This window comes from Anastrepha ludens, chromosome 2 (genome assembly GCF_028408465.1).
Source record: "Anastrepha ludens isolate Willacy chromosome 2, idAnaLude1.1, whole genome shotgun sequence".
NCBI lineage: Eukaryota > Metazoa > Arthropoda > Insecta > Diptera > Tephritidae > Anastrepha > Anastrepha ludens.
Genome location: NC_071498.1, coordinates 173,328,353 through 173,347,914, shown reverse-complemented (window position 1 = coordinate 173,347,914; position 19,562 = coordinate 173,328,353). Strand labels below are relative to the sequence as shown.

Genomic DNA, 19,562 nt, shown 5'->3' with positions numbered 1-19,562 from the left:
GATTTTAGAGCTGCTTGACTGTCAGAGAGAGTCGTTAATATTGGCACCGCTCGTGCCTCTCCGTAGACATTCTCTGGCACACAGCTCTAAGACGTGCACCTCCGCATGGAATTTAAGAATATTTAATTGATTTTCCACGTTGAGCGGTCCCTAATGACCACTTTGAATTTCTTGGAGAATTCTAGTTTCCTTTCCATCTAGTCATAGACTGTCAGGCACGGAGAATTCAGGATTGAACCCAGAATCCTTACATGTCCTGTAAGCTTGCCTTCTTTGAGATGGAATAGATTATGAAGCCATAGATTTGCACTGATTGCCGTCTCTCTGGCTGCAAGATATAGTGGAATGAGTCCAGTGACCATTCCTAAAGCCGCTGTGTGGCATCGTTGGTTGGTTAAAGTGGTGATTCTTCCAGAATCCAACTAGCGCTTCCGCACCATTTTGTTGCCACATCCTCGTTACCAACTTGTTTAACGGTTATTTTGAGCATGACTATATCCAGTCCGTGCGGTTTAAGAACCTTATTACGTTGTTGACGTCTCAGCCAGACAGTTGTTCGAGATTCTCGTCTGGTCTCTCCATCTACAATCTGCGATTCGAAGGTATTTTAGGAAAATTGCATTCTTGACTGCACCTAATGGTGTGAATACCGGTACTGCAAGAACGTTATTCATGGCAGATCCCCCTCCTGCCAGTTCATCGGCTTTTTCTTTACCTTCTATGTTCCGGTGTCCCGGGACCCAATTTAAGGTCACTTTATGGTTTTCACTCAAGGTGGTGAGGCTATTCCTGCTTTGCTCCCCCACTTTAGAGGTTGTTGTAGCTGAGTACAGTGCATGGATTGCAGCTTGGCTATCCGATAGAATAGCGATACTGTCCTTAAAAGAGAAATTCGTGATTAGTAGCCTACAAACTTCCCCAATTGCCAGTACTTCCGCCTGGAAGACACTGTTGGTATTAGGGAGACGCACAGATTTTTCAATTCCAAGTCTATAAGAATATATACCAGCTCCAACACCCCAATCCATTTTACTGCCATCTGTATAGACTGTAGTGTCGAAGTTATTTAGAGAGAGTCCCTTATTCCATTCTTCCTTAGATGGAAAGAGAGTGGCAAGATTCCTGTTGAAAGTTACAGTCGGGACGATGTAGTCAGTCCTCTCCGAGGTTAACTGAGTTTGTCGCAATAATAGACTAGCATGACCATACGTTTTTTCTCTTCTGTCTTCTTAATATGAAGGTCTATTGAAATAACGTGTGTCAGTGCATTGAGAGCCTCTCTAGGACATGATCTGATTGCACCGACCGTTATTGCACAGGCTGATCTTTTTATTCTGCTGAGTAATTTGGTATTGTACTCTCTCCCTAGAGCTTTCCACCAAACTACCGAGCCATACGATAAAATAGGTCGTATAACCGCCTTATACAGCCATAATGTATGCTTAGGTTGAAGACCCCATCTTCTGCCAAGCATACTTTTACAGGCATATAAAGCAATTGCTGCCTTCCTTACTAGTTCTTCAACATTTAATTTCCAACTTAGTTTCGAGTCCAGAAATACCCCTAAGTACTTTGCGCTGGGTGATAGTGAGAGAGTTTGTCCGTGGTGCATGATCGCATTGCTCCCGTTCAGATAGGATATTCTGTATACCTTTTTAAGTGTTATCTGAATCTTAGTTTGGTCTACTTTTGGCCAACATACAGAGGCATAGGTGATCCTTGGCACTATTATTGTTTCCATGCCATCATCTTTGGCCGCTGACCCCATGTCTTACGGTAAATCCGTCGGCATATGCACATTGCTCTCAAGGCTGTATTTGTGATGTACTAGAAGTGGTTTTTCCAGGTCAAGGTTTTATCAAGGAATACTCCCAGATATTTCATGTCCCCAGATAGAGTTAAGTCGACGTCCCCTAGTTTAAGGGTCTCTAGACTTAATTTCCTTCTTCGGGTGAAAGGTGCCACACATGTTTTTTTCGGATTTAACGAAAGCCCTTTCTCCCGACACCAGTTTTGCGTAATGTAGAGTAGAGTCAAATTTGCCTCTACCCATGATGACTAAATCGTCAGTAAAGCCCTGAACTTCGTATCCGAGATCATCGAGAGTCTGTAGGAGCTCGTCAATGATCGATAGCCAAAGGAGCGGTGATAAAACGCCCCACCTTTTGTTGACTTAACACATAAAATTTTTGGCCCAGTTTCAAAGATTGTCGTTATACTCCTCAGCATATTGAGAGCCCACGTTATGATTAGTCTGTCTATTTGATCGGTTGCCTTGGCACTATTCAAGAGCTGACGGGCTTTCCTCTGAAGAACTTTTAACTCCTTACTCGACCAAGGACCATTCCTGGCATGCTTTTTCGTAACCAGTTCGCAACTGTTTTCAAAGGCTGCCGCTATTGCGTTCTCCAGTTTGTTAACTTCAAGATTAATTTCTTGAGAGTTAGTGATTCTTCCGCTTAGAGTCCCTATATTTTGCTCCAAGTGGAATTCATATAACGACGAATTACCAAATTGTAACTATTTTAATTATAATCCGATCCAGCTCCAGTTTAAGGCGTGATGACCTGCTGATCGGATGCATTCGAGAGTGTACAAGAATTTACCTATCTGGGTATCAAAATATCAGCCAATAAGAGTACATCATTGACAATAAATGATCGAGTTTTAGCATCAAAAAAGTATTCCTTTTCTTATGTGAAGCTGCTTAAGACTAAATTATTATCTCGCGACCAATAGTTAAGGATATACGAGGGAGGTTCAATAAGTACCCGCGTTAGAAATGAACACACCATTTTTTTTTCAAAAAATTGTGTTTATTTTTCAACTTAGTCCCCTTTTATAAAGATACACTTCTCCCAATGGTCCGGCAATTCTTTTAACCCCTCCAAAAAATAGGATTGGTCGAACTCTCCAAAATACGCATCTGTTTTGGCGATGACCTCCTCGTTTGAACTATATTTTTCCCCCGCGAGCCATTTCTTCATATTATGGAACAAGAAAAAGTCGCAGGGAGCCAGATCGAGTGAGCAGGGGTCGTACGGCAGCAATACATAACACAATTCACGCAGTATGGCAACTCCGGATGAATGGGCTTGTGCTTTATCGTCGTGAAACAGCACCTTCTTTACGGCCAAATGCGGCTATGTCTCCCTCAATTTTTTGTGAAAGCGGTTCACGCCGTTCACATCCCAAAAAATCGTCGCCATGAACTTTCCGGCCGATGGGACTGTCTTCGCCTTCTTTGGAGCAAATTTACCGGGAGAAATCCATTGTTTTGATTGTTGCTTGATTTCTGGTGTGTAAGATTTCCTCAATGGAGACAACTCGACGCAAAAATTTCTTCGGATCTCCCTTAAATTGCTCCAAACACTGCTTCGAAGCTAACAGCCGCATCCGCTTGTTGTTGCTTACGAACGATAATGCTCTTTTTCCATCTGACCGACAATCACGAAACACGTCTTACTCGAACAGCTACCAAATCCAAACTGACCTAACAATCAGTCGAAAATTTGTTTTGCTGTTTAGATTCCAGTACACGATGCTAATACCAACTTTGCTTTGAAGCGCCCTCTGTCATCAAACACGGGTTCTTTTTGAATCACCCTCGTACAAAACCTTGATCTGCCCCATGCTTATCTTGGTTGCGAACTATGGACGCTAAAAACTGACATTAATCAGCTAATCGTATTTGAAAGAAAAATATAACGAAAAATATATGGATCTGAAAACTGCCAGATGGTACCTATCGAGGTAGATATAATCATGAGCTGGAACTTTTAGCAAAACACGAAACTGTGATAAGATTTATAAAATCTCAAAGGATAAGATGACTTGGACACGTGTTTAGAATACCCAAGGAGAGAATAACTCGAAAAGCAGTTGAATTACGCCCTGTTGGAGCCCGAAGAAGAGGACGCCCCAGAAAGAGATGGCTCAAAGGCGTGGAAGTTGAACTTGAAAAGCTAAACGTGCGGCGCTGGAAGGAGTTAGTCCTAGATAGAGACAGATGGTGAAAGATTGTGAATCCAGCAATGGTTCACCAAGGACGGTGAAGGTAAGAAGAAAAAAAATTGGCTACATTTGAGTTTAGCCCTCCCATCAAAAATTTCTTGACATTTCGCACCCTAAATACAAAAGGGTCACAACTCAAAATGTACCTTCTGCTCAAATATGAACGAGACGTTATCAATAAAACGGTACGCGGATGACATATGGCAAAAATAAATTTTTTGTTTTTTGGCAGTACTGTTATAAGCTTACATGGCAAATTTCAGCGTGATATGTCACATAGTTTGTTTTCTGTGCTACTGTAAACAAGTCAAGCTCGAGTGTGGAAAATTTTGAGTTGTGACCCTTTTGTATTTAGGGTGCGATTTGTAAAAGTCTCGCCGTCTTGAGTTAATCTACCTCTGCATGCGTTTTCGGTCTTTTACGGTTTTAAAAATGGATGAGTTTGCAGCAACGAGTTTGTATTTAATATTCCGTTAAAAATGGGTTCAATGATGCAAGAATATGAGAAATATTCGAAATTGTAGCGGAAAAAATTAAGGCGTTAGAAGAGATCAAGAGTCCTTCTAAGATGGCAAACGTAGTGGCCTGAGATCAAAAGATATGTGAGCCGCCAAGTTGGTAGATTTTAATAAAATGGTTTTGAAGATGTAAACATTTGCTGAAGAGTGAACGGTGCAATGGTCATTCTCCAAAATTTTTAAATACGTATTGCTTATTAGCTGCAAAGGTGTCATAATCCAAAAAAAAAAAGTTGGATAAGTATGCAGAAATGACTGCCAGCTCTTCTTGAAAATACACAGTCATTAGTCGAAAATATTTCATCATTTTTACTTAGAGAGGCACAGTTAATTAACATTTGGATCAAGACACTCTTGCAAAAAACTAGCGATGTAAAGTTTTTCGTCTTCTTTTATCTTGAATAGTCGCAAATTTTGTTCTTCTTGATTAATGCAGTAGCCCCCTAAGCGATTTTGACTGATTTCAACAAAGTGCGTCAGCCATTTTTTTCACGCCACTCCCCGTCAATTTATAAATTTTAAGGGCAGATCATTTGACTTCTTCTCCACTTGGTCTTCCCAACGCATAGGCAACCACCCACTTCCTTAACTGCCGCCAGCAGGTAACACATCGAATCCTCCCTGAGCTATAACTTTAATATGCATTCTTAAGACTTGGCCTAGCCAACAGAGCTAAAGATTATCGGCCAAGCTCTGCACCATACATAAGGACGCTCATGATAAAGAACTTAAATTGTAGATTTTGTTCATAGAGGGAAGACTTTACTGCTCTCTGCTCGGCCTACTAAAACCAAAGTAGCACTTGTTGAGAAGAAGGATCCTTGTATAGTATTCATATATTAATTCTTCTTCTTAATTGGCGCTATAACCGCTTACGCGATTTTGGCCGAGTTTAACAAAGCGCGCCAGTCGTTTCTTTCTCGTGCTAACCGGCGCCAGTTGGACACACCAAGTCCTTCTCCACCTGATCTTTCCAACGCAGAGGAGGCCGCCCTCTTCCTCTGCTACCACCAGCTGGTACCGCATCGAATACTTTCAAAGCCGGAGCGTTTGTATCCATTCGGATGACATGACCCAGCCAACGAAGCCGCTGGATCTTTATTCGCTGCGCTATGTCTATGTCGTCGTAAAGCTCATACAGCTCATCGTTCCATCGTCTGCGATATTCGCTGTTGCCAACGTGCAAAGGTCCAAAAATCTTACGCAGAATCTTTCTCTCGAATACTCCAAGCGTCGCTTCATCGGATGTTGTCATCGTCCAAGCTTCTGCGCCATACGTTAGGACGGGCATGATGAGAGTCTTGTAGAGTGTTAGTTTTGCTCGTCGAGAGAGGACTTGGCTGCTCAGTTGCCTACTTAGTCCAAAGTAGCACTTGTTGGCAAGAGAGATTCTACGTTGGATTTCAAGGCTGACATTGTTAATGCTGGTTCCTAAATAGACGAAGTCTTTTACAACCTCGAAATTATAACTGTCTACAGTGGCGTGGGTGCCGATACGCGAGTGCGCCGACTGTTTGTTTGAAGACAGGAGGTACTTCTTTTGTGCTCGTTCACCACCAAACCCATTCGCTTTGCCTCTTTATCCAGTTTGGAGAAGGCAGAACTAACAGCGCGGTTGTTAAGACCGATGATAACAATTGTACGCTCTTATAAAATATTCTGCCTGAGCGATTAAGTTCTGCGGCTCGTACGTTGCTCTCCAACATCAGGTTAAAGAAGTCACACGACAGCGAGTCACCCTGTCTGAAACCTCGTTTGGTATCAAACGGCTCGGAAAGGTCCATCCCAATTCTGACGGCGCTGCTGGTGTTGAGCAACGTCATCTTGCAAAGCCGTATTAGTTTTGTGGGGATACCAAATTCAGACATCGCGGCATACAGATAACTCCTCTTCGTACTGTCGAATGCAGCTTTGAAATCGACGAAAAGATGGTGTGTGTCGATTCTCCTTTCGTGGGTCTTTTCCAAGATTTGGCGTATTGTAAATATTTGGGCGATGGTAAACTTTCCAGGTCTAAAGCCACACTGATAAGGTCCAATCAGTTGGTTGACGGTGGGCTTCAGCCTTTCACACAATACGCTCGCTAGAACCTTATAGGCGATATTTAGAAGACTAATCCCACGGTAATTGGCACAGATTGCAGGATCGCCATTCTTATGGATTGGGCAGAGCACACTTAAATTCCAATCGGCAGGCATGCTTTCATCCGACCATATTTTGCATAGGAGCTGATGCATGCACCTTATCAGCTCCTCGCCGCCATGTTTGAATAGCTCAGCCGGCAGTCCGTCGGCGCCCGCGGCTTTGTTGTTCTTTAGCCGCGATATTGCTATTTTCACCTCGTCATGGTCGGGTAGCGGAACGACAATTCCGTCATCAACGATTGGGGTATCGGGATCTTCACATTCTCTGTGACATGCGCAGCTGTCACTGTTTAACAGGTTCGAGAAGTGTTCCCTCCATAATTTAAGATTGCTCTGTACGTCAGTCACCAGTTCGCCCCGGTCTTAAAACCTTCTGTAAGGCGCCGAACTTTCTGCTAGAATTTTAGGGCGTTGTTCCTGTTGGCCAGCATCTCAAGCTCTTCGCACTCACGTATTTCGGCCTCTCGTTTCTTATTTCGTTTCTCTCTTCCTTTTTTAGCTCTCTGTAGTGATCCCACATGGCTCGCGTTGCGCCCGATCAGCGTGGCTCTATAGGCGGCATCCTTTCTTTCTGAGGCAGCATGACATTCCTCGTCGTACCAATTGTTTTTTCGGGCTCGCCGGAATCCGATTTCTTCTTCGGCGGCGGTACGTAGAGAACGAGAAATGTTGCTCCATTGTTCGTGGATGCCGGTTTGTTGGGCAGTACTCTCTGAGAGCAGGAGTGAGAGTCGAGTGGCGAATCTTCTGGCTGTCTGTTGTGATTGCAGCTTTTCGATGTCGAACATTCTTTGCGTAGGTAGATGCACGTTTTTTGCTGCACAGAGGCGTGTGCGCAGTTTGGCTGCAACAAGGTAGTGATCCGCGTCGATGTTGGGTCCTCGGATCGTACGTACATCTAATACACTAGAAGCGTGTCTTCCATCTATCACAACATGATCGATCTGGTTTCGTGTTTTTCGATCAGAAGACAGCCAGGTGGCTTGGTGAATCTTCTTATGCTGGAATCTGGTGCTGCAGACTACCATGTTTCGGGCCCCGGCGAAGTCGATCAGCCTCTGTCCGTTACCGGATGTTTCGTTGTGCAGGCTGAATTTTCCGACTGTGGGACCAAAAATTCCCTCCTTGCCCACCCTCGCGTTGAAGTCGCCAAGCACGATTTTTATGTCGTGGCGGGGGCAGCGCTCATAGGAACGTTCCAGGCGCTCATAGAAAGAATCTTTGGTCGCATCGTCCTTCTCTTCCGTCGGGGCGTGGGCGCAAATTAGCGATATGTTAAAAAAACGGGTTTTGATGCGGATTGTTGCGAGACGCTCGTCCACCGGAGTGAACGACAGTACTTGGCGACGAAGTCTCTCTCCCACAACAAATCCGACACCGAATTTGCGCTCCTTTACATGGCAGCTGTAGTAGACGTCGCAAGGTTCTATGGTTTTCTTTCCTTGCCCCGTCCATCGCATCTCTTGGATGGCAGTGATGTCAGCCTTTACTCTCACGAGGACATCAACCAGCCGGGCAGAGGCACCTTCCCCATTAAGGGACCGGACATTCCAGGTGCATGCCCTCAAATCATAGTCCTTAGTTCGTTTGCAGGGGTCGTCATCAGTATAGGGAGGTCTCATCGGAGGCTTTTTTAAAGTTTTCTTTGGGGGGGATTTTTAAGTGGCGGGTCCCAAACCCAACGCACAACCAGCTATCCTGGAATGTTTCGCCTTCTCACGTTAGCTCACTCCCGAACGGGTGTTCGGAAGCTACCCAGAGGATACGTGGGCTAATCCCGGCCGTTGTGAGCTGCTTGAACCATATGCAGAAGAATCGTCCTGGCCATTCCCAAGTGAATGGCGATCAGTAACTTTCCCCACTTGCGTGGACTTCTACACATGGAACCATCCTCCATTAATTAATAGCTCCTCCTGCATATTAATTAATAGCTTCATATATTACATTGACGGTATTAATACTGGTTCCATGGTTGCCACCTAAGTCAAGAGAGTTTTAGCGTGATTACCATTCGGTAGGTCAGGTCTAAAATCCCGCTGTGGACATGCAACATCAAATGATAGAGAAAGTATTTTTCCACCGACAACAGCCGTCGCCCACCGTAGACAATGACAAATCTTGGAATATATTTCTGCCTTGAAAGAGTTTAAGATAAAAACCAGATTTTCTCATTGACTCTCGATGAATGCCATTGGTTGGATGTCGATAGTTTGTTTACCAATGTAGCCTCTGTATTGCCATGGCAACAGAAATAGCTTGCAAAGCATTCTATTATGCTCTGTGGCAGGATATAAAAAGGCCCCACTGTGGAGGTGGTTTTGAAGTATCAGAATGGTCGGCTTTACCTTTTCAAAAACTGTTATTTTAGCAACATAACCTTGTTTAGATCGGCGAATCTGATGTGGGCCAACTAAATACTTAAAAATAACAGTTTCTAGGTTTGAGTAATTGCGTGATTTGCGTGATTACCATTCGGAATTCACAGAGAGAACGTTGGTTCGAATCTCTGTGAAACCAAAATTAATAAAAAAAAAAAACACATTTTTCTAATAGCGGTCGCCCATCGGCAGGCTATGGCAAATCTCCGAGTGTATTTCTGCCATCAAAAAGCTTCGTTATATATACACTTGTGGACAAAATAATAGGTGTAACAAAGTTTTTTTTAATAACATTCAAAAAATTGTAAAGACAAGAGTTTTTTTTATTGTTTTAGTGAAATTGAAATTCATTTTACTTTTTACAATCACTACCATTGGTCAAAATAATAGGTGTGAAGTATTATATGACAAAAAAACAAAAAGACAGATCAGCAGGTTTCTAAAGGCGTAGCATCCCATATTTCCTTGGTTTTCTGCCACAATTGCTCCTTGTTTTGGAATGCAAAGTCTGCCAGTCTCCTCTTCAAATCACTCCACAAGTTCTCAAGATTGAGATCGGTTGATTGACTTGGCCATTGCATACAACTTATGTTTGCATTTCTTAGCCACTCCGACACCAACCTCGAGGTATGTTTGGGGTCATTATCTTGCTGATAACACCATCTCAAAGGCATGTTTTCTTCTGCATATGGAAGCATAACATTTTGCAAAATATCCCTATAATCAACCGCGGTCATTGTGTCTTTTATCCAAAATAAAGGACAAACACCCTGCCAAGAGAAACATCCCCACACCAATATGTTTCCGCCTCCATGCTTAATGGTCTTTTTGATATACTAAGACGCAAATTATTTGCCTTTCGGGTGGCGTACACTTCTTTTATCATTACCGTATAAATTCATCTTTACTTCGTCACTAAATAAAATATTTCGCCATTTTTTTTCTCCAGTAGAACCACACCAATTTCTGTGCTCATTAGCAAATGCTTTTCTTCTCTGTATGTGCACCTTTCGTAGAAGTAGAACTCTTCTAGCTTTTCGTCCTGGTAGATTAGCGTCCACTACGCGTCGTCGTATTGTCCGCGAGCTTATATTCAATCCCATTTCTGCTGCGATTTGTCGCGAAGACACAAAAGGATTATTTTTGGTCATAAGAACTATACGGAGATCCTCTGTCGGGCCCGTCAATCTTGGCCGTCCACGATTTTCTTTCTCACACATCTTTTTTAAAGAGTTCGTAGCAAAGTTTTCCGACCGTCCCAATGTATTGGCAATGTAGCGATACGTTTTCACTTCCGCACGAAGTTTCTTCACCAATTGGCGCTCTACTTCGGTGCATTGGCTTTTACGACCCAGTCTAAATAATTATTGAACCAGTCAAAATAATACAAATTGAACAATGCAGCAAAACATACTTGATAACACTTCAAATAACAAGGTATTTTCGAAAAAATGCTGATATAGCTATTTTTATGGCCAAGCGAATTCAATCAAACAATCATTACTTTCCAATAACACGCAAAATTACCAATGGAGTCGCAAAAATGTTTTTTACTTACGTTCTAGTTTCCCTTTTGTTTCATTAAAATGTAGCGGTATCAAAAATAAATATCAATTATTACACTATTGGGCATAAAATCAGTACAGATTCAGCACACACCTATTATTTTGTCCACAAGTGTATATAATTTTTGTATTGTATGCAGACTTTTGTCAACACTGTTTTTGGCTTTCCGACCATAGCTTTGTTATTATTATGTTATATAACGAATTTTGTTCAGTTTATTGTGACTAAAAAAATGTTTTCAAATAAAACCAAGGCGAATCTATAAAAGGTTGTGTTGGTAGCTGATTTGTTTTTTTTTTTTTTTCGCCGTGTCCATGTGGCTGTCAGCCGATAATGAAGCGAGGCGAATTCATTTTTTTTTTCTACATTGACAATCAAACGTACAAAATATTATTGTTGTTCTAGTGCCCCCACCTTTAATGAATGCGCCTTGAATAAAACTGTTAGAACACACATTTTTTCAATAAAATTTTGGGCATTTGTATTACGCAATTTTTTATCGGTGGTGTTTTTTATTATATCAAATTAAATACAAAAAAAATAAATGGGGTACCATATTCTATTCATCTTCCGCTTCAATAAGCTCCAATTTTATAATAGATTTCGCAACGAAAAAACCTCTGTATACACAACGACTTGCTTAATTTTTGCTTTCACGACACGACCATCTATTTTTGTTGTTTATATACGGCATTTCAGTATATCTAATCAAAATACCTAAAATCTTCCGTTATTATATACATAATATAATCGGTTTTTTTTTTAATTATACATTGCAGTTGTTATGGGTATATATGTCCATAACTGCAAGAAAAAGCTATTGTATCCAAAGCAACCCTGTAGCGAATTCTATTAAAGGAAATGTCGAATTACGCAAAGATCGCGAAAGGTTGTATGAAGGAGATACAGATTATCATCCATATCATATTGACAGCATAGATAATATTGGCAGTGCCGTTGAGCTGTCGAAAACTGTAAGTTTTCGGCATTTTTTGTTTGTTTGTTTTGTAGCAGCAGATAAATTAGGAAACACGCAAAAAATTAAACAATTTCCTTTTGAAATTTTGTCTTCGTGCAATAGCGCCAAGCAACATTAACCAATGGTAAGCGCACACAATCGCAAGCAGTGTGGCTGTGGTCAGTGTACGTGCCGGGCGCAACGCCACATTGCTGCCAAAAGAAAATTTGTTTTTAATCGCAAACAATTTAGTGAGCAGTTGCAATATTTATTTATGTTTATATGCCTTCAATTAGTGCAATCAACGTTAATTGGGTCTACTAATTGGCTGCATACACAACTTTGGCACACAACCTGCAGTAACGCAACAAACGAATATACTATCCGAAATCCAATAAGATGCTACCTGCCACAATATTTCGCCAGGTGCAATGCACGCGCAATAGGCTAAGTAAAAATCTTACAGATTTAATCGGCCTGAGTACCGCCGGACAGCCTGCGCATGGTGTCAATTGCTTGAATCGGTATGCGGCTGCTACTGGTTTCATACGCATCTCGTTTCTAGACTTCAACCAGCACCGAAATTGGGATATAGCGAGGTTACGTCAATATGCTGATGCCAAAAAGAAGTCGTTGCATTTGCGAACGTTGCAGGGCCGACACCTACTACAAGATGTGATAGACAAGAAGCGCGAAAGTTTTATAGAACGCAAAAATGTGCTGGTGGAAGATATACGTGGAGCGCGTGACAAGGTACAAGAACGCGTACGTGAAAGAATGGAAGAGGTCATTGAGCATGAAAATATATTGACCATACCGAATTTGTTGACTGTAGGAAGAGCGTTTTTGTCACCATACATTGGGTATGTCATAGTGCAGCAGGATTATGGGCTAGCAATGGGATTACTGGTGGTGGCTGGCGTGACAGATTTGGTAAACACAAATGCAATTTTATATACATAGATGAATAGATAAAAATATACATACAAATTTTCTATTTAAAGTTGGATGGGCAGATCGCTAGAAGGTGGCCTAATCAAGCGAGTAAGGCGGGTTCGTTCCTAGATCCAATGGCAGATAAACTACTCATTGGATCGTTAGTCATATCAATGGGTTTTGGCGAATTGCTGCCATGGTGGCTGGCGGGCACGGTGCTCTTTCGTGATGTCTTCCTACTAGCTGCTGGTTTTGTCATACGTTATATCAGCTTGCCACCACCAGTTAGTTATTCTCTTTTCATAAGTGAAAATATTCGTACTAAATGTTATGTTTATGTTGTAGAAAACCTTCACGCGCTACTTTGATGCAACATATGCGACTGCACAGTTGGAGCCCACATTTATTAGTAAGGTCAATACTGGCGTGCAATTATCAACGATTGGCATAAGCTTAGGTGCTCCTATATGGAATTATATCGGTAAGATCGATTTTAAATGCTAAAAAAATGCGTTGCTCAATTGGGAAAACTCTTCCATTGCAGATCATACTATGCTGCACGGGATGTGGTATTTGACTGGTGCTACAACTGTAGCCGCTGCTTTAAGTTATATATTAAACAAAAATACATTTAAGATAATCAGAAAGAAAACGCATGATTCGTAGAAGTATTGGCATTGTCGGGCAGTTGAAGTTGTACATATTTGTATATACTCGTAATTTTTTATGATCAAAACCAAAAAATACCAGAATTAAACGAAAAGTTTTGCTGCCATGGCTGCAACGCCTTATAAACATAACAAGAAAACAAAAATTTTAGCTGTAAGATTCATTACAACTGAGTTGACAAAATCGTTGTGTTGCTATTAATTTGAATTGGTAAGCTTTCAATGATGTTAAACATATTTTATTTTTCGATTATGCTACTTAGTTCACTTCTGTTTATCTAGTTTTCGGGGAAATGCTTTTATTTAGTTTCTTAAGAAAAATGAAGCTCTTGAAATGCTGGGCTAACGGCCAGTCCCAAGTGCTTTACATAACTGCTTACCAATAATTCAAATTTCAGTTATATTTTATTTAATTTATTGAATAAAGTTGCAAATTATTTTTTTCAAAGACTTGCTGGCATTATTTTTTTTTTTAATTCATTCTACAACTAAAATCTGAAAGAGGTATTTTGAAGAAACAGATTTCAAATAAATACATATATTTTGTGGTAGGCAAAAGTAGGATAATAATATATTAAGAGCTTTAACTGCGGGTGCGTTAATATACTCGTATGTAGGTTTCCTTTCTGCTCAAATTTATTACTCTTTCTTGTGTTCAGCAGCTTCTGCTCTTTCCAATTTCCTTGCGCGGTTACTAATTATCCAAAAGTACAATGGTGGGCATAAATAGCGCACATAATATGCAAGTTTTGCTTGTATATCTGAGATCATTACATCCTTTTCTTGGGCAACAATAGCATTTAAAATGCGATCGGCTACTTTTTCCGGCAGCATACCTGAAGCGGTAGTTTTATCCATTTCTGGAATTAAAAAATAAAAAACAGAAAAAAATGTGTTGCCCCACCGAGATGTTGTTGTATGATTTGTTTTTCCTTACTTCCATAAGTTTTTCCACTGCCTGTAAGCGCATTCACCGACAGTTGAGTGCGAATATATCCCGGGCTAATGCATGTCACCTGTACACCTTTGTCAGCTATCTCGGAACGCAACGAGTCGGTAAATGCTTGTAAGGCATGCTTCGAAGCTGAATACGCCGAGCGATAGGGCAAAGCAAATTTTCCTTGCACGGAACTTATGAAACAAATATGTCCATTCTTTTGTTTCAACATCGAAGGCAATATTGCTATATATTAATACACACACATAAGTGGCAAAACAACAAACACTACCTCAAATAGGTTACCTTTAGTAAGAGCCACTGAGCCGAAGTAATTAACTACCATCACCTTCAAATCAACATCCACAGCAGAAGAAATGGCCGTTGCACGCACACTAATACCACCATTGTTGATAAGTATGTCGATTTTATTATATACGCTAAGCGCGTTTCGTCCAAAGTCTGGTATTTCTTTTAACTCGGCTAAATCCAATGGTAAGACGACCGGTGGATATGTCACTGCGCTCTGTTGTAAAGTGTGAACGAAAAATATTTAGAAGCAAACTTACAAGTGCAAAAAAAATCAATTACCGCATCTAATGCTAACAAGTCCCGTTTTACGCGCTCCAATTCTTCCACGCGTCGTGCAGCCAGTATTACTTTGCATCCAGATTTGTAGAATGTGTGGGCCAAAGCTTCGCCCAAGCCAGAGCTAGCGCCTGTTATTAAGACAACCTATTGAAGGCAGCGCAAAAACCAAAACAAAAAACACAAATATTTATTTCTAGTTTTATACATAGATATACATACGTATCATCAATGATAGGTAACTAGAACGTGGATATATTACCTTCCCTGCCAGTTCATTGCGATACTTTTTGACTCTCAGGCGGTAATAGCATTCGAAGACGACGAAAGGCAGCGCCACCGGCATCAAAACAGCGCCTAGAATGAAATACAACGAACTCCAGTCACTACCACTGGCTCCTGGTGCTGCACATTTTCCCTCAACATCCAGAGTCATCGCTTTGCTATTTTCACCGACTTGTTCAACTTCTAATTATCTAATGTACTTTGCTCTCCACCTTAATAAATGCAGTACCTGGTTCTGCACACATTGATTTAGCATATCTATTGCCGATTTCTTTTCGTCCGCTTTCAAGTAAAATTCGCGTCTATTTTGTTAGCAATCTGTTTTGAAGTGTCATTCGCGTTCCTCTAGTTCGTTGTACAGCAGCTGATTTTGACATTTTGGGGGGAGAAAATTGACTGTGGTTATGCAGAGTATTTGGAAAATTTTCTCGACGAAAGTGTGTGGTTTGGAAGGCAGATACCAGAAAAAATGAGTATTCTACTGCGCTGTACACACCGATGTATTGGTAGCGCAGTCGGCTCCGTATATCAATCAGCGCTTCAATTTCAAAATCTTGCTCAAAGTCCCCACTTCATACACACAAGTGCAGTCCGTGCAACATTCTGGGAGAGAGAGAAGAAATCTGGTTATAAAACCCAACTGCCACTACCTTCCAAGAAGGAACTGATCGTCGAAGGCCTTCGTGAACTAAAAGAAGAAATAAAATTATGGAAGGAAGAAATGAAAGAGAAGCTCGAGACTGATCCGATATTAGTATATCGGCCAGGCGAAATCGATGTAGTGTTCAATTTCAAAGCGGAGAATGCGCTAGACAAATGGGTGGTCACGACGGATGCTGATCATCGGGAGGGCAAAAGTACAGCGTCGCTAGAACTGAGTGAAGCTGGTGCTGGACTCTTCCATGGAAATGTAAACTCGGAGCAAGTGAAGGATGGTATTGTGAAACGAACCGGCTATGCGAATATGCGTACAAAACGAGTGCGGGTAATGAAATGTTTTTAAATAAATATTTTATATAAACATACGTAATTATAACTGTAAAAATGCATATATGTATAACTTAAGATTTTTCCACTTTAGCGCTCTTTCAAGCGTGAGTCAACATACGACTGGACACAGTACAATACCTTAGTTATGAAAGTACGTGGAGATGGACGTAGTTATCTTATTAATCTTCACACCGAAGGCTACTTCGACCTGATGTGGAATGATGTATATCATTACGTGCTATATACGCGTGGTGGGCCACATTGGCAATTCGTAAAGGTAATAAGCTCATACTCTATATTTATTTATTGAGAATTGCATATAAGAAAACATCGTTTTAGATCCCCTTTTCTAAGTTCTTTCTATCATCGAAAGGACGCATACAAGATCGACAAGGCCCGATTCGTTTAGATCATGTTACGCATTTCGGGTTTTCAGTGGCCGCGAAAAACAATATGGATGGTGTTTTTAGACTAGAAATCGACTATGTTGGATTGGAATACGACCCAGATCATCGGGAAGAATTTGCCTATGAAATGTATAAAACCGATAAATACATTGTAGCGACCTAAGGACACAACAACAAACAATGCTAGGGAATAATTATATGTTATTATATAATTTATTTAGATAAATTTGCAATAAAGTTTTTGTTTGTTATACAATTACTTTGCGTAATATTATCCTATGTGCCATTTTTTCGAAATTGAACTTTTGGAGCAAATTTATTCTAGATTCAACGACGCATTACCTGGTACAATAAATTAAAAGGAGATCCTTATAGTTATGACAAAGCATTAGTGTTTATTTTATCACATGTAACGGTGCGAATTTTCTTGTGGGCGAAATTATCCAAAGTGCCATAAACAAAAAAAATATTTTAATTTAGTACACACAGTATGAGTTACAAACGCTCCGGCTCTGAATGTATTCGATACGGTACCAGCTGGTGGTGGCAGAGGAAGAAGAAGGCCTCCTCTGCGTTGGAAAGATCAGGTGAAGAAGTACTTGGCTTCACTTGGTGTGGTCAACTTGCGCCGGTTAGCATGAGAAAGAATCGACTGGCGCGCTTTGTTAAATTCGGCCAAAATCGCGTAAGCGTTTATCGCGCCAATGAAGAAGAGAAGAAGTATGATTTTTAAACCCGAGTGCAGTACAATGTTAATGTTGTCTGAGTACTGTACTTTCTAGTCCCGACAAAAAAATAAAAGAATTTTGAATTTAAAAATAAATTTAATTCAATAGCAATCTTCATTTATCTTTGACTTTTTTTTGTACCTATTCATATTTATTCACAACATTTAAAGGGAATTAATAAAAAAAACTTAAATTTCTTTGGAAAAACAACAATCAAAGCAACAAAAACAAATAACTCACTATTTCGGTTGTATTGCGCGATTAACTTCGATTTACCGTTATCTCTGCTTTTGCTATTGAAATCGAAAAATTGAATTTATGTTCTATGTCAAAAATCATTCTTGACTTACTGTATATATTTTTCAGATTAGAAGTAGAATGTGAAGAAACCTTGATTTCAAAATAACTATAATTATAATATAAATGTATGTCTAACTAAATTTATGTCTAGCGGCAGGCTAATCACCTACCCTGTCAGAAATCAAAATAGATTAATGAAGCCAACGCAAGATTGAGTCTTGTCGAGACTCTATGCTCCCGAGTGGAGTGAACAAGGAAAAAAAATGTATGTCTAACTAAACTAAAATATTGAGCTCAATAGTACAGAAAAGTCTTTCTTTGAAAGTGATGTAAGAATTCAAGATCTTAGTAAAATCACGAAGTGCACGCTCACTAGGAGCATTATGTACGTGCATAATTTGTATTGATCTTATTTATATACAAAGGAAGAGCGTTGTGAAAAATACTTGGAAATATAAAAAAATTAATACTTTGGAGCAGAAACGTATTAACACGGGTATTTTTTCCAAACTACAAAAAACATTCGTACATAGAAAAAACAAACATAAAAACTTAGCACAAAAAACAATATAATCAATATTTAGTCGGCTAGCCTTTATTTTTTCTCACTGCATTCAGTAATCTTGGCATGGATTCGACCAGCTTCTTGCATGTTAAAGGGTCTATTTTCCCCCACTCTTCCATATTATCACCTTCTAGATCTGTCTTGTTCCTAATAACATGCTTTTTCAGTTGGTATTCCAAATGAGCCCACAGATGTTCAATTACATTGCTTTCTGGAGATTGTGGAGGTGTTTCGAGTACTTTAGGGCAGTTGTACTTAAGCCATAGACGGCCCTCAAGTGTTTTATTCTTGGGATCAATGTGTTGATAGTACTAGAAATTGTTTTAAATTCTCAACTTTTCAGGACTTTGGACCAAATTTTAGGTATTGTTAGGTATCGTTTGTGGTCCATATTGCCGATTTCTTTATTGAACCACTGCATATATTTAATTAGCGTACACCCGTTTTGAATGTTTGGCCGTGCTCCCCCTCCTATTTGTGGTGTGCGCCTTGATGTTATTCCGATATATACCAATATTTTTATAACGCCTGCGAACGACAGATGGTTTTTTATGAGCAGCGTTTTCATGGCAGAGATATACTTGGAGATTTGCCATTGCCTGCCGAGGTGTGACCGCTATTAGAAAAAACTTTTTCTATCATTTTGGCGTTTCACCCACGGAGATTCGAAACTATGCACTTCAGAATGATAGCTACACACCACCGCATTCGGCTACGACGACCGCCTTGGCACAATTACGTTCTGGATATTGTAGTAGGTTAAACTCCTACCTATCCAGATTCGACCCCGATATACTAAACATATGTCCGGCATGTGAAGGCACCTGACACCACAATAACTATCTTTTCACATGCCCCATCAAACCTACTCATCTAGCATCCCACCTGTCGAAACAACAACTTTTCTGGGTCTACCGTTAGATGAACTAGAAGAAGACGACCGCTGACTACACTACACTGACAGGGCAAAGTTATTGCTACAACATCAACAACAACCGCCATTTCCACTAGCCCATTTAAAAAGCGTTGTGAGCGAAATGCAATGTACCAAAAAATTTAAAATTTTTCCAAGGAAAAACGTTTAGTTTTGTTAGCTAATTATCTAAGCTTATGGAAAATGTGTATTTCATATTGTAAGCTAAATCACAAAAGAGTAAAGTAAACGCCCTCGAGGGAAATTTGGTTTTTGGCACATACGATAATTTTGCAAAGATGATTTATGTGATAAATATTCCCTAAAAGTTACAATATTAACCCGACTTAACGGTAATATGTTATATTACGTGCCATTCAATGCAGCCCTGTTTATTTGTTTACATTTTCAATTTTTGCATTACATTAAAATTCTCATTTGTCGGCGACTTGTTTTCAATTTTCGAATTGCTTTCAATTGTGCAAAGGTGTGATAAATATTTGCTCAACAATATAAAAATAAATCATTCAGTTGTTCCGTGGCAATTGTGGGTTGTTTGTGGTAACTTTTTCTAGTCGTAATAAAGTGAAGGCCACGTGGAATATTTAACGTAGCAGCATCAAAAAGAGTCGACATGGTAAGTTATCACATATATGCAGACGCACAT

The 19,562-nt window shown here is 40.2% G+C and overlaps 3 protein-coding genes across 3 annotated transcripts; 2 read left to right on the top strand and 1 right to left on the bottom strand.

Moving 5' to 3' along the window:
- The first annotated feature begins 11,532 nt into the window (after nucleotides 1-11,532).
- On the top strand, nucleotides 11,533-13,632 carry LOC128855887 (probable cardiolipin synthase (CMP-forming)). Its single transcript, XM_054091107.1, has 5 exons — nucleotides 11,533-11,723; nucleotides 11,875-12,511; nucleotides 12,583-12,798; nucleotides 12,860-12,995; nucleotides 13,059-13,632. Exons 2-5 carry the CDS (start codon nucleotides 11,978-11,980, stop codon nucleotides 13,178-13,180), a joined length of 1,008 nt encoding a protein of 335 aa, XP_053947082.1. The 5' UTR covers nucleotides 11,533-11,723; nucleotides 11,875-11,977; the 3' UTR covers nucleotides 13,181-13,632.
- On the bottom strand, nucleotides 13,581-15,269 carry LOC128855888 (dehydrogenase/reductase SDR family protein 7-like). The gene is made up of 5 exons (XM_054091108.1): nucleotides 14,970-15,269; nucleotides 14,711-14,854; nucleotides 14,426-14,645; nucleotides 14,120-14,365; nucleotides 13,581-14,042 (listed from the first exon to the last, which is right to left on the bottom strand). Exons 1-5 carry the CDS (start codon nucleotides 15,141-15,143, stop codon nucleotides 13,822-13,824), a joined length of 1,005 nt encoding a protein of 334 aa, XP_053947083.1. The 5' UTR covers nucleotides 15,144-15,269; the 3' UTR covers nucleotides 13,581-13,821.
- A 93-nt stretch (nucleotides 15,270-15,362) lies between these two features.
- Nucleotides 15,363-16,645, top strand: LOC128855889 (complex I intermediate-associated protein 30, mitochondrial). Its single transcript, XM_054091109.1, has 3 exons — nucleotides 15,363-15,977; nucleotides 16,074-16,259; nucleotides 16,322-16,645. Exons 1-3 carry the CDS (start codon nucleotides 15,462-15,464, stop codon nucleotides 16,550-16,552), a joined length of 933 nt encoding a protein of 310 aa, XP_053947084.1. The 5' UTR covers nucleotides 15,363-15,461; the 3' UTR covers nucleotides 16,553-16,645.
- Nucleotides 16,646-19,562: the final 2,917 nt, after the last annotated feature.